Source organism: Periophthalmus magnuspinnatus, chromosome 24, assembly GCF_009829125.3.
Source record: "Periophthalmus magnuspinnatus isolate fPerMag1 chromosome 24, fPerMag1.2.pri, whole genome shotgun sequence".
Lineage (NCBI taxonomy): Eukaryota > Metazoa > Chordata > Actinopteri > Gobiiformes > Gobiidae > Periophthalmus > Periophthalmus magnuspinnatus.
In genome coordinates, this window is record NC_047149.1 from 15,922,748 (window position 1) to 15,938,466 (window position 15,719).

Here is a 15,719-nt window from a genome sequence, read left to right on the forward strand (position 1 = left end):
TGTTGACAAGACTCTCCAAGCAGACAAAGACAATTGCAGATTATGGTTCAGAACAAAACAGAGATAGTGAGGAGTTCAGTCTTGGTCTTGGCTGCAGCATGAGGTAATGCTTTACATAATTTGACATGGGAGAGCCTTTCAGAGGAACTCGCCCGAGGGGTAACATGCAAAACCTCCACCACTGGCCCTGACTTACACGTGAACAGAAGAGGACTTGTCTGACAGTGTCATTCTTTTGCTAAAAGATTTTCTACCAACATGTCTTTTCTAAACATCATAGTTACAATACACAATTGTTAGACCTTCCACTTTGGGTTTAAAAGTCTGGTGGGATTATATCTCAAGCCTGGGGCAATCATTAAAAATCATTCAAATGAACTAACCAGTACACACAATGCTTTGCTAAGAGACATCTATTACAATGCTCGCCCTTAACCTGTCCAATCGTGCCCATGCAAATTTGCTCAGCAAGAGTCAATGGGTCCCAGGCTTCCTGCTCGGGCTACGATGGATTAATTTGCATACCATGGCTCCCTTCCTTTAATTTGGTTTCAGATAACAAGATGCAGATTTTAATATGACCCTCGAGGGGAAAACAAGTGTATTCTAAATGTGAAAGACAAGTTGTACTAAAACCACTGGCTTTGTCAATTTTTATATAAATACAAAAACTTTAGGAACAAGCATCCATTGCAATTGTTTTGATCAAGTATAGAATTAAATAAGTATTGATTTAATCCCCTCTAGTCCAGGCATTTTGTGCATTTGTTGTATAAATGCCTTGTCCGGTGAAAACCATGTGACACCGTCTATACACAATTGTATTCTATTCTGTCATATAATTAAAGCCTGCTTATGGACTAGATATCTTACTCCTCTTATGGGCAAGAAATTACTGGAACAATAGAGTCTATGCACAGGTGTAGCCTGTACCTCAGTAGGATTAGAAACCACAGACGATGGCACTAGGCAACCGAGATACATTAGTCCAGAAGTTTAGTGTGGAGGCATTCAAAGTGTAAACAAGAGCATCTCGCTCCTGTTTTCATTAGGCAGTGGTTTGTGTGGTGTGTTCATGTTTCTGTCCGCAGCTCAATAGTGGATTTTCAGCCTGTGACTCTGTGTGTGTGTGTGTGTGGGGGTGTGTGTGTGTGTGTGCATGTGGGGGTGGGGGTGTGCGTGTGTGTGGGGTGTGTGTGTGTGTGTGTGTGTGTGTGCGCGTAAGGGCCTTTATTGGGCCACTGTGTTGACTGGTTTAGGACAAAAGGCTGATCTACAATGATGATAATTACAAGTGACCAGGACAATATGGTCACATTTGGAGGAACTAATACAATGAGGAGACACTTTTATACAAATAAAATAGCACCCCTCTCGCTATGCGCTGAATGGATGACTAAAGCCTGCCCTGCTTGAAGACCCCTGAAACAAAACAAGACTTTACAAAAGCATCTCATTTTTAGCAGGCTTTACACTGGGCTATTTTGCAATGCAATATAAACATCGATACTTCTGGTTAAACTGGTCTTTAAAGACCAGGGAGAATTTATAAGAAATGGAAATTGTAACTGAACCTTGTGCTGATGTTCTGGAATATAGAAGATACAGTTTAACCTTATCAAAAGTAAAAGTGTTGGCCTGTGGTCACTGTTACTACACGTGGTCACTTTATCTCCAGTCGATAAGAATGGGCTTCATTCATTTGAGGCTATTATCACCCTCTAACATCTGTGTAACACTAGTCATCCCTCATTTAACAAGTGACACCTCATTGTTCTGCACTGTGAAAAAACACATTCAGCAATTGTTTACTACGTGCAGATACACTAGTTTCCTTCTGCTTTTCACGAGAAAAGTGAAGTCCGAAGTTTTGTTGACAAAAGATTTTTAGCGCGGACGCGCCGACAAAACGCGCCTCCACAGTCCAGTGCCTTTAGTCTCTCTTTGAGCAGTTTAGTATCACTACAGAGCTGGCTGGATATAATTGGTTCTGTTCGACAACATGTGTTTCTACCACTGACAAATGTTTTGCTTAGCCGAAAATGAACTTTTCGAAGTACAAAGGTGCATCTCTAATTGACGTGAAAACATAGTAGAAAAACCCTAATCTGACCAAAAATCAGGAGGTAGAGTCCTACCTAAAATGTATACTAAAATAAACTGGAAACAAACTAATCTTGAAACATTTCAATGGGTAACTTCTCTCATAATTCACTAAATACAACATCTCTAGTTCTGCAGGATAGCCTCTACGCCGCCTCTAAGTCTGAAGAGAGCATGCGCATTGAGTCTTTCTGTCTCACACACACACACGCGTTTCGTAAATGGTTTTGTAGCGCCAAATTTAGCGGGATTCATGAGGGGGAGGAGCTGTAGTGGAGGCTGCTGCAGTTTAAATTAATGTCAACCTGCCTCTCTCCTAGAGAACAAACCAAGCGCACGCAGCGAAAGTATCGCGCGCCCCGGAGCCGCTCCACACACAGCAGCATGACTCGGCGGCCACGAAACAGGTGAGTGAAGTCAAGGCAACAGATCCGTATGCTTTGTTACTCTCTTTCACCATTGTTTTTACACCTGTTGTGTCCTAACAGGTCTGGTGCTTTGCTATTTGTCATGTCCTAGTTGGTGCATTTGGTAGAATTTCTTATAGCAATAGCCTGTTTTGTTGAAAACCGAATTTCTTGTTTCTATTTCATGGCATACGTTCATCTCATTTCATTAGCGGGTTTCTTTATGCCTTTGTTTTGTGCTACACTCACTGCTTAGAAAACTAGGGGAGTTTGAGCAGCGCGCCCTGACAGGTGGTGGTCATCTGGCATGTGCGCTCCCCGCGCCTCTGTCAGCGCGCAGAAGAGGCTGCTACTGTTCTTAATATCTGCCCCTCTCAGACACGCGAGGGCCACGCTGCGCGCTACAACCCGCGTAAATTTATCAGAAAACCGATATAAACCAGACGCATTCACGCTATAGTGGTCTATTTTATTCTCTGCTGTTATTTTACGCGCACCCTCTGCACAAAATGTATGTTCAGTTGACCACCTACTAGCAACAGTAAAATATAAATCAGCTTCTTGCGTTTCTTAATTTAAATGACAATGCTATCGATTTTGTTAAAAGTCTGTTATAGCTGTAATATGGCTTTACTGGTCAAGTCTGTTTCAATCCAGGGGCCGAACTCAGGTCTGTTGCTGGCACTAAATGTTCATAATTTCAGCTGTAAATTTGTTCATTTCACACGTTAAACTTTATATGAAAGGCTGTCCTCAACAGGGTTTAAAGATGTTTTGTTTTAAGGTTTAAGTCATTTCTCATTTCAGCCCTCAAGCTGTTCTATAATTATTATGATGACTTGATGTAAAGTTAAGTGAAATTTAGTTAGAAATTTAACTTGTCCAAGCCTTATTCACCTGTCTCTAGAAGAGCTACCTGTCTTGTGTGCTCTCTCCTGATTGGTTAACTCTGCCTCCACAGAGTGTGCTCATGGCCGTAGGCTACTGTACAATGCCAGTGCAGGTCTGAACATGTCAGGGTCATGAAGAAAATTATGATCACATGCATATGCCAATCCCAGTATCTGTGGAAACCAAAAACACTGGAACCTGTTCATCCGTCCCCCTCCTGCCCTCCCTTCTCCTCCCACTGGCTGCTCTTTATTTCTCTGTCTCTCCCTATTTCTGCCCTTGTGGGTGTCTTGGCTAAATGCCTGCACCCAAACCTTCGAGAATGACTGGTTCTATGTGTGTTGACATCTGATGAGCTAAAGAACAGTAGGTGTTCTTTATGGACTGTGCAAAAGATGATTAGAGAGTAAGTTAAGAACAGAAATACAGCAGTATAATTTGCTTTTATATTATGTGCTTTTACACACAGTTTGCACTTATTCTAATGGTCTGAATTTCCCCTCCCAGTGTTTACAGCAGCGAGGAGGATGAAGAGGAAAATGAGATGTACGAACACGATTATGATGGGTCCATGGCCAAGACGGGGAAACGGCACCTTGGAAAAACGCGCTGGACAAGAGAAGAGGTGTGCACTCAAACCTGCCTCAATACTCATAGCTTATATTGGATCACTCCTACAAAATAAACAGGGATTAAAATTTAGGCCGACTTTTATCTCAACATTGTATAATCACATAGGTGTCTTCAGATTACACATAAGTCTGTGTGACATTGTGATATCATTGAATGACGCCTGGAATGTGTAACAAATCTAAACATGTTTTCTTTTTTCAAGGATGAGAAACTGAAAAAACTTGTTGATCTACATGGATCAGACGATTGGAAACTAATTGCAAGCTTACTAACTGTAAGGGTACAGCAAGTGTGATTTATAAGAAATTATTAAACACAAAATCACTTAATAAATAATTAAAATGTGATGATTACCTTGATTGTAGAATCGAACAGATGTGCAGTGCCAACATCGATGGCAAAAAGTTCTGAACCCAGAACTTATCAAAGGACCATGGACCAAAGAGGAGGACCAGAGGGTAAGCAAAGGCATTCATAATGATAATCATAATAGTCATTATAATCAGAATCAGAATACAAATGTTTATTGCAAGAAAAGAAATGGATAGCAAGTTTACCTTTTTGACCAACATTTTCTAGGACAAAGTAACCTAGAACCAATTTACTTATTAAATATAAATCATCTGTTATTATTAAATTATATTACAGAAGTCAACTGCACAAGACTTCAGGAAGCATAGATAGATAGAGTTGCATTTCCATCCATTTGCAGCCTTAATGATTAGCACAGTGGCTAATATTCCACTGGAAATTCCCTCATTGCAGCTCAGCAGGTGTTCTCAGTTTTTACAGATAAAGATAGCATAAAATGGTGGGAGAGTTAAGAAGATAGTAGCCTAGATCTGATCTAGATCTAGATCTCCATACACAAAATATAACTAATGATTTGTCACTTTCTCCTGTTCTTTGTGTTTGCTTCTCTGTTCCACTACTTCTCCTCCCTGTTATTGCTTGTGCCTTCCTCTTTCCCAATGCCCTACTACTTTTCATTTCCTGTCCCCTTTTACTCTGCTTTCTCTTTTGCTCTCCTCCATAAACCTACCTACCTCCAGGTGATCGAACTAGTCCAGAAATATGGAGCCAAGCGTTGGTCCGTGATTGCCAAGCACCTCAAGGGACGTATTGGAAAGCAGTGTCGCGAGCGGTGGCACAATCATCTGAATCCTGAGGTGAAGAAGACATCGTGGACCGAAGAGGAGGATCGTATCATCTACCAGGCCCACGAGAAGCTGGGCAACCGATGGGCTGAAATCGCCAAACTGCTTCCTGGCAGGTGAGGTCACGAGTCTACAAGTGAAAAGGGAAGCTAGATGAATCAGTGATAGCTATGTTGGTCAACTTTGAAATTTTGTGGTTAAAATTACAAAAAGCAACAGTAAATGTTGTCTTAACAATAAACTAAGTAATTTGTGTTAACGTTCATATTTTGTACCATGCAGGACAGACAATGCCATAAAGAATCACTGGAACTCCACCATGAGGCGAAAGGTGGAACAGGAGGGCTATCTCCAGAACTCAGCAAAGCACAACAGTTCTCCTCTGTCGCTTAACCACAACTTTATTAAAGCACCCAGTCACATGATGACCTTCTCCCACCACTCGCCCAATCATTCTCAACTGTCTCATGTTCCTCCACTCAACTACGCTTACATCCCTGATGCACACAGAGTAAGTATTTTGATTAACTTCTCAAAAAAGAAATTTAGAACTTATAATTCAAATTAACAAGCTTGGTTTGTTTATTACTAGGTACCAATCCCCATGGCTCTACATTTAAACATCATGAACTTCCCCAAGCCTGGAACTGCTGCTATACAGGTATACAACAGATCTTCCAAATCATAAAACATTTTCAACAGTTTTTGAACTATGCTAATTCCTGTTGAAATTTTAATGTGCAGAGACACTATAATGAGGAGGACCCTGAGAAGGAGAAGAGGGTGAAAGAAATTGAAATGCTGCTGATGTCGACGGAGAATGAGCTGAGAGGGCAGCCATCACAACCAGTAAGAACAAGCTACTTACTACTGTGACAGCTTGATTCATGCATACATTTGTTCACCCTGACAAAGGCGTGCTGCTTGGTGGTAGAGGGAGGAAACATCTGGGGGTCTGTTTCTGCAGAAGTGATGAAATTGGACCTTATCTTTCCAATTTTGTTCTTGGCTGAGGTCCTTGTGCAAGCACCCCCTTCTAATGCTGTATTCGAATTTCCTTTTGCCTTCTGTGCTAATTTAGTCCAACAGTCATTTATGAGTATTATTTTATCTGACACTTTATCTTGCTTTTCTGTCCAGATGCCCTTGTCCTTCTCAAGCTGGGCCAATCAGAGCTGTGTGACTGACAGTTCAGAGGCAGTGTCCATACACCACCATCACACCGCAGCCCCAGCCCTGCCCCTGGACCAAAGCTGCCTTCCTGAAGAGAGCGCATCAGCCACAAGAGCCCACTCCACAAGCAGCAGCAGCCATCACAGCAGTCCTGCCTTCTCGAACACAATGCCAGAGTTCATGGAGTCTGTCCTCGACTCTGTAAGTGCTTATTGTGTGATTAGCTGTGCTTAGATAAAAGATTAGCATACATTAGCATAGATGTTGTCAGCAGTGGGTGTTGACGCCTATACTCTCCCACCACTGTTCCCAGAGGCTCTCCTCAGTGAGTAAGGCCTACAGCAGTGGGCTCAGAGCAGACAGGGTCATGCCCAGTAAGAATGCACAGGCCCCATGGGCTGGCTTCATCTGCTTCACCCCCAAACCATCACCAGCCAGAAAACTACCCTTTTCACCATCACAGGTAGCTCAGTTAGCTAGCTTGTGATATGAATATCATAGAACCACCCAATCACCATAATTCATCATCTTCATCTTACTTGATTATTTCACCTTTTTGTTCACATTAGACACATCCCATCTTGCATGTGCCATACATTTTATATGTTGTTACCATTGTCATTGAGCCCCATTTAATTGGTTTTCTCCTTTTTGTTTGACAGTTCCTCACCCATTCTATGAGCCCAGAACACTCAGACAGCGACAGTGTACATATGGTTTCACCGGTGGACACCAAACCTCTCACTGACCACACCATTAGGCCCCAGAAAGACAATGACATGTAAGAGCTTTCTACTCTGTCCTGTTTTGTTATGCACATTTGTGTTAATCAATTTGTGTTAATCAACAGTGTATTTTGTTTTAGGTTTAGGACTCCCAACATTCGGCGTTCAATCCTTGAGTCATCTCCACTCACACCCACACCTTTTAGGTCATCTGGTGCTATGCTGGTAAGGAAAGAATTAAAAACTGGATATTAAAAATCAGGCTTAATCATTTTTGTGGGTTAACTCTTATATATATATTTTTTGTAGAACTCACCTTTGGATCAGCGGATGGTCGACTCCATAAAGCAAGAGCCAGTGGAGTGTGCGATTGACCATCCTCCTCTGAAGAAAATCAAACAAGAGGTATTATCATTTAGCATGCAAGCCCAGCATATTTGAAACTACATATTAAGTTAGAACATATTGGCTGCTTTGTGTGACACTTTGGAAATTTGGCTAATGGTTTTGCATGTATTTTTTGGTTTATAGGTGGAGTCTCCATGCGAGAGAAGCCCGTGTATGCAGTGGGAAGGACAAGACCTCCACACACAGCTCTTCTCCCCCACTGGACCCCCACAGGAAGTGCCTGTAAGCATCTCTATTTTTCACACCTACCATTAGTGTCATCTCTCAAATACAATACTGTACTCCATATTATATCCTAACATGCAATTATGGAGGGCAGGAGGCAGTTTTCTGTATTGATTGTACCGTATTTAATCCCTAAAAAGACAATCCATAAATGTTGAAACAGAAATCATTTATATTAGTAATCTCAGAATCATGATCTCACCAAACTACACCAATGGGTTTCAGAGTGATGACTGTTATTGTTACCATAGCAAGTAACAAATCAAAACAAAATATTCTCCCTTCTGAGTGGTAAACTATTGCAAGAAACTGAAATTCATGAATAGAATGATGTGATGAGCACCAAATATATAATTGTACAGTATTTGTTTATTTATACAGTGATGTATTTCTCTGTGTCTAACTATTGCATTTTCCCTGTCTGCAGGACATGCTAACAAGTGCATTACTAAGTGAAGATGGACGTAAAACCTATCACCTATCTCACAGGCAAACAGACAGCCCACTACAGGTTTGTGTAAAAATAATACACTTTCAATACAATCTCAATATACTTGTTTAGTAATTTAGTAGTATTTAGTAATTGTTTGTAATCCAATTTTCTTGTTCCAACAGCAGCTGAGTTCTTGGGAGCACATGGCCAGTCTAAAAACAGAGGACCCTTCTCTAGCATCAGAGCACAAGTACCTGAACACTTTCCCCACACAGACCCTAGTCATGTAGAGACCCCCGACGTCTGAGCCCTGCACTGCTGCTTCTGTTCGTGTGGTACAACACTGGGAGAGGCCCCGAGCCAATGGATGTTTTACACTCACAACCAAAGACTCTTTTTTACATTTTTATACAGAGTTTGCTTTTGTTTTGTTTTTTTATATAAATGTTTGTTTTGGTCTTTTTGTTGTGTCTGTATTAATATAATTGTATTATAAATGGGAATTGGTGACTATATAATTTACATTGGGCTGTATTATTAATTCTTACGTATATTAATATAAGAACAATTTAATTTATTCCTTTATTTTAATTATGTCTTGTTTTTTATTTCACTTTTCTACAATTGGCCAATGGAGCAGTGTTTTAAGTAAAGTATTTAAGCCCTGTTAGCATTATATTACTTCAAAAAGCTTATTTTTACTGATTGAAACTGACCTCTGTTTTGAAACTATTGCCTTTTTATATTGTCTGTAATTGGTCTACTGATAATTTCAAGTGTTTGGCCTTTGCCTAACGTCAACACTTATTACTGAGTTAGAACTGCTATGCATGTTCGCACAACCGTTACTTAACCAGACCTATTTAGTATTACCAAATTTGCAACAAGCTTATAATTTTCATTTCAACATTTGGATCATTTCTGGCCTTTACAGTATCCCTATGGAAATTGTTTATGTTTTGTATGTATGTGGACAGTATGTTGCTAAATTGACAAGTCTGTTGTACTGAGCTTTACCCAGTCAGAGTAATGCCAAGCTGCACTTGAGAAGTGTTTTAAGAGAGAAACACAATATTCTATATGGTTCTCCAAACGCCCATGTTAACTAAACTGTTTTGTATGTTTTATACAATCAACATGCTGATTTCTATGACTGCAGTAGGCTGTGTCAAACACTTAGCAGACAATCCTTTTATACATGTAATGTCTTTTTATAAATATATATTGGCTTTTATGCAGAAACTATTTTATAAATGCATTTATACATGCCAAGTTTTCATACTTTTATACTTTTCTACTGCCTAGTAATAAAAGTGTGTTGTTTTATTACACCCACGTGTTCATTTTCTATTTTATTTACATAGAACCTCCCCTGCTCTGATTGTTCAGAGCTCATATATAATGGTGCTTTAGGTTTAGTGAAGTAATTATAGCTATTCAGGAGTAGTTCCTCAAAGATAAACCACCTGCAGAGGTCAAAGGTGAAGAGTAAATAGTACAGCAGCACTATGGTTATAATAAAGCCATTATTGACTCTTAGTAAATGAATGATTCCAACAGTAAAGAGTGTAATCTGCCCTTGGTATTCAAATTACAGGTAAGTGTAGTATTCAAATGCTCCAACTTCACCTGTGCTCTCCATTTACATATTACACACACCTCTTGTGTCAATGTAGTATTCACATGGAGTTTATCAAGTGAAAAACAAATGGGATGAATATTGACTGAGAAAAATATAGAGAAAAAAAAAAACTTGTGTTAGGAAGTTACAACAGTCCACTCTATAGGGAACAGGTTCCGTAAATAACACATTATTATTGTCTCACCTCAAAATAATGAGTTCCTCTCGTGTCTCCTGAGGTATGGCCTTGTCATATCTCCAAACTGAGACCTGTTTATATTTAAACTACCCCTGAGCAGCAGCCACCTGCAGCCACTGACCTGATCCACCACACTACCCTCAAATTTAGATCCCCATATCAAGAATACTCACTTGGGATTAATACATTTATATTATGATAATAAACGGTGCTAACAGGATATGTGGTATACTAAACATGGTGCAACAGTGCTGTAAGAGCAAAACCAACCAGTCTGTGGTATTAACAGATAGCATTAACACTAAGCTGTGATAGGGAGGAGTCTTGTGGAGACAGGCCACAGTAAGAAGCAGACTTTCACTTTGGAAATTTCACCATATTATTCTAAACCCCAAGTCAACCCTCAGGAGAGACACACACCTGCCTCCTTTGACAGGGTTGACAGGTGCCTAGCTGCAATTGTGCCTAATGTCTAGCTACAACAACAGTAACAACTGTGTATATTATAGGCAACCACAAATAACCTTTCAGTTTTATTGCACAGAGATAAGTTTCAAATTTCAAATGTCAAAGCAGAAGTTGACTCTTACTACTCCATTTTTTTTAATCCACCCTGATTTCTCTTTTTGGATCAAACCTGTCTGTTGTAAGCAGATTGGCTAATAAATTCGGTTTGCCATGTCACAACAGATTTATAGGCGGATGTTGCAGAAGTGCTGGGCTGCAGAACATGTGCTTGGACAGTGTACTGTTCTGGCTTCACACAGATTATATGGTCTGTTTCCACATTCCGGTCGGTGTGTTGTGGTCGGAGATACTCAGCAAGGCAGCCGCTCCCTGCCCCAGCGGTCAGGTATAAGGGCTGGGCTGAGCTGGACGGCTCTGATAATACTCCATGCCACTGCAGAGGACACAGGAGGAAACAAGGTTGCTGACTTTGTGCATCTTTGCTCAGCCATAGATGCTTTAGTGAGCTCTAAACAAATTTACAATGCAAATTTTACTAGGCCAAAAAGAAATAGGCTTAAATATGTATTAGTACATATCTTATTAGTTTCCACTGTGCATGAGATTAACAGATAGACAGGCCCAGATAATTAAAACTTACATTGTGTACTTTAATGTTGTTATATAAGAGGTGCAGGAGAAAGAAAAATGCACAACCTACAAAAAAGCCACAAAATGAGTTAATACACCTATCATTGTAACTTATGTAGGCCTATTATGTTTAGCTTTATTTGCATCTCATCCTTTCTGCGTGAGAAGCGGATCCCAAGGATGGTCAGAGGTTGGTCTGCTATATAAACAGCTGGAAAACAGTCATGCTAAATCAGCTGATGAACAGGAAAGCTAAACGCCCATGTACATTGGCCAGATACACCAGCACTAGTAGCTTACATCGCCTACTCATTCAATTAACTAAAAGAAGAATCAACAAATTTTGAAAGATAAACAAGCTGCTTAATTGCACTCGCACTTACCATGTTGTAACTACGGTGGCCCGGAAGTGCAAAAGTCATTCTCAAGGTCGCCATGCAACTCGAGTGAGACCTTTGATCTGCACACAAATCAGTGAATGCAGCGGTAGCGTAAAAGGCGTGATAGGCCTATTTATGTTATTAGTATACAGCTTAAATCCTACAGATATATTGGTCTTCTGTGAGTGTTTGGGAGTTGAAGTGCACAGTTCAGCCAGTCACTGGAAGCGTTAGGACCAGGAATCAGGTATGGCTAATCTATGCTAGTCATTTATTGTCCCAACTCTATTGTCATTGTCAATAGGTGAGTTGTCCACGAGCTTATTTAACAAGGGCACAATAGGCTACTACAGATGTATAGGCTGCTATCTGTAAATGTCTATATTGCATTTAACTTTTGTTTTGTTTTTTTTTTGTTATCTGCTATCATTAGATGTATTTTCATTGTATCTTGTCTGTTTTAGGTGACCTGCTTTTGAAAATTTGGGCAAGACCCAAAACGTCCCATTTGGGTGCACATCCACGTGAGGAGCTGACACACGGACAGTAGGCCACACAAAGAAGTACACGTGCACACACTTGCTCTCACAATCACCAAGCACACGCGTATGCACACAGATTTAGCAGATAGACCCTGCCATGTGAGGGGTGAGAGAGAACCAGGGGACAGACACGGGGGACTGTTGGGGCTGCTGTGATGGTGATTAGAATACAGTTACAGTGGGTGCCCAGATTTGGCTGCTATTCGTTGGGCCGTTTGTTTGTTGTTGTTATTTTTTTTGAGTTGGGTGTGCTGCAGAGGATAGACCAAAACAATAACTGCAAACATTTGAAAAAGTAGGTCAGTACAATCAAAGTGTCAAAAACCTGCCAGAAAAGCCGATGTAGATTAAATAACGGATTTTTTTTCTAGTCTACCTTACTTTTACACAAGTTTGAGTCAATGAAAAGTGATCAATAGTTAGTTGCCTAATTACAATGTAAAAGTTTAACATAATATTAATATTGTATTCTATTTGTATTAGTATTATTCATATTCCACTACTTCATGGCCCTTACTACATAAGAACAAAACTTGAGGACCTAGCCTAGTCCATATCATTTTAGGCTTTTTAAAAATTTGAATTCATTTTAATTTAGATTTTTTTTTTTTTTTTGTTGGTCAAATTACTCTCTATATATTTTTCTTTATTATATTTCTACTATTAAGTCTTTTATCTTTGAGAATATAATTTTTATAGTGACCCTATATGACAAAAAATGAACGTTGCTGGAGATACACATTATTTCTTTCATATGTGAAGTACACATTGATAATCTTATTTGACCAGAATAGTGATATTTTTTAGTTACACTCTTTTTTGCCTAATATATTTAAAGGTAATATAAAATGAGTTAGTGGGAGGTATTAGCAGCAGGTGTGGTGAAGTAAAGATGCTCTAACCACAAACATAAAGAGGCAGAAACAAGGCCATCCACAGTGACAGCCTTTTGTGGTTAGGTTTGTCACCAACTTCCTGAACTGCTGAGAACAGGTCTCTTTCCAAGCAACATCATGCGAAAATGACACATGGACTACTTTCATAAGAAACATGCTTGATGCGTAAAAAAACCTGTACAGAAAAAAAACAAACAAACAAAAAAAAACAAAGAAAGTGAAATGAAAGCATATATTCAAAATGAAAAAGTATTACTAATCTTAAATGTAAACCACTTTTACTACAAAGAGGTTAATATGGCTATTTACAATTACTGCCTATAGAATTCGGGATTGTGTCATCACACCTCATACAATTTTCAATATGCCAAATCTTAAACCAATGCAGATTTTAAGATGCTAAATGCTAAACTTCATTCAAAAGCACTGGCGTTTGTTTGTTTTTTACCAGCAGTGACCTATCATCTTTGTTATACATCTCTATACCCTTTACCTCTAATTACTGTACAGTTGCGAGTACTACTGATCCTATAATAACCCTGCTTCCCTGCTTCGCATTTTGTGGGTATGGGCCAAAAAACATGCCCTGTTTAGTCTTGTTTATGAGTACCAGTATGTATTATAAATTTACACATATTAAGCATTAGCATATTGGTTACTGTCCATCTATGGATAAAGAAAATCTATGAAAATGTCTGGGAGTCTGTGCATATTTTGGTTAGGGGAGAGTGTCATGTGGTCTTTTTGTCTTGAAGCCTTGTACAGTCATAATTAGTGGCACACACACACATTAGTCGATGACATGTTTTCCCGCTCAGGCTTGGTCCCTCTTCTCTATTCACCTGCGTAAATAGAGCAGAAGGAAGAGCTTTTCAATGGTGCCCACCACATGAGACCCGCCCCTCTCGGCTGTCCCCACCACTCCTACAAGTGCACACAGACCCTCACCATAGATTTTAATACACACACATAACATTGCACTGCCCCAGTCTTCTTCTTCTGTCTGCTCTTGTTCTCCGACCCTGTCCATTGTTTTGCCTAAGTGATCGTGACAAGTCAATTCACATGGCCCTCTCATGCCTCAGCGCACTGATGCAGGACACTTGTCACTGGGGTCCCCTCCACCGTCAATAAACCTGCCCTCTGAACGCCCTCCAAAACACACCCCTCACTCCCAGCCCTTTTCTCTTGAACTAGACATAGGTTACTGAAAATACTTATAAAATAGTAAACATTAAGGTGCACAGTGTAACCTTTCTGCATGAGGGCACACCATATCTGTCTCCATGGCGATGTTAAAGCTTAAGTATACTCAAGGTTTTCTCATAAATTAATCAATTCTGTTTTCCCCCCAGAAAAGCAAGTGTTTTCTAAAAGCAGATATTTATGACAAAATCACACCACTGCACACTGTCTTCATTTAATTAGAAAACATTTTATTTATCCCAAACTTGAGTTATGAGTCATGTGAGTCACTGAGATGGGATAGGATGAGACTGACTGTGCAAGGGTGGTCCATCATGCTTCACTTTTCTGTCTGAAACAGCTGTTCTAAAGCTGTTCTAGTGGCCAAATAATTCTCGCATGTAAATACTAGTAAGGTGAAGAGGTTTGTGAGAGCTAGGGACTAATTACATAGATTTAATAGATAATACATTCTTCATTTTTCACAATCAGTTACCCCAACTTTAATGTTTTGCCTGTTATGTTCCACAATATGGCATTACACTGATTTAGCTTGCCTTTATTCAACTACATGTGTTTGAATTGTTAAAAATACCTTGAAAACAACACATATTCTAAGTATGAGTGGGTTCACCTCTTGATCTGACCATTAACTTGACTTGGTGACGTCACCTGCCATCACCTGCTGAGATAGGTAAATTAATTATAAGAATGATGTAACTTCAATGAGAGCTGTTGTTTTTTTTTTAGTTCAATTTAGATGTATTAGATCATATTGGATTTATTACTTATTTGCTTTACTTACTTTACTTCTCATTTAGCATATACCGGTAAGTTCATTTTTAAGTTATTCTGTTCCTAGACTATATTATATGCATGTAAGGTCAAGAGAATGTGTGTGTGTGCGTGTGTCTATGAGAGAGAGAGAGAGCATAATTACACCAATGAGATAACAATGCAGTGAGAAACCCTGGCCTTGTTTGTGGTCTGGGGTCCCCAACCAGACACACACCCATACATCACTTCTATACACGCTTTCTCTTTGTATGCAAAACACCTGTCACAAAACGCACTGTGAATAGGGCCGCGAGTGTCCTATCCTGAATTCACGTCCAACGTAAGCAGCTGAAACTAGCAAATGTCCAGCCAAATAGGACCAGTGAGTAAGCCTGCAGGATGGAGATGCATCTGTTATCGGTGACATATGGGAGAAAAGGTCGACAAATAAAATAATAACAACCCAAATGTGTAGAAATGGCATTGTGATCTGTGAATGCAACATAAAAGGGCAGCTGCTCCCCTGGACAGAAGTGGGGCGCACTCCTGTCCTATACTGTGTGCGCCAAAATGTAATGATATAAATAAGCAATTGTGGATTGAAATGATAGACAGATGTAAAACTCAATGGAAACTAGAAGCAATGGTACAGCAAAACATACATTAACACTTTTTTATAATGAAAAGTATAGCTGTGTAATCCCGCAGTCATCCAGGTATGATCCATAGTAAAAGAAAAATTCAATTCTGTCAACTTTTTATCTTTTTTATAATGATAAGTATAAGTTCATAATGACAGCCATGTTTCCGTGTGGCTATAGTAAACATAATTCACCACTACTTTGTTAAGAGAAGATATTCATGCT

General features: G+C 39.6%; 1 protein-coding gene across 2 annotated transcripts; it reads left to right on the forward strand.

Annotated features, from left to right (window-relative positions):
- Positions 1-2,368: 2,368 nt before the first annotated feature.
- myb (v-myb avian myeloblastosis viral oncogene homolog) lies at positions 2,369-9,480 on the forward strand. Of its 2 annotated transcripts, XM_033991200.2 has the most exons (16): positions 2,369-2,510; positions 3,909-4,026; positions 4,237-4,308; positions 4,400-4,492; positions 5,087-5,307; positions 5,474-5,702; positions 5,784-5,852; positions 5,936-6,040; positions 6,332-6,565; positions 6,678-6,827; positions 7,027-7,145; positions 7,230-7,314; positions 7,399-7,494; positions 7,621-7,719; positions 8,150-8,233; positions 8,338-9,480. In XM_033991200.2, the coding sequence occupies exons 1-16, from the start codon at positions 2,401-2,403 to the stop codon at positions 8,443-8,445; spliced, it is 1,992 nt and encodes a 663-aa protein (XP_033847091.2). In that variant the 5' UTR covers positions 2,369-2,400; the 3' UTR covers positions 8,446-9,480. The 2 variants fall into 2 exon arrangements, with proteins under 2 accessions (XP_033847091.2, XP_055088316.1); XM_055232341.1 differs by lacking the exon at positions 6,678-6,827.
- Positions 9,481-15,719: the final 6,239 nt, after the last annotated feature.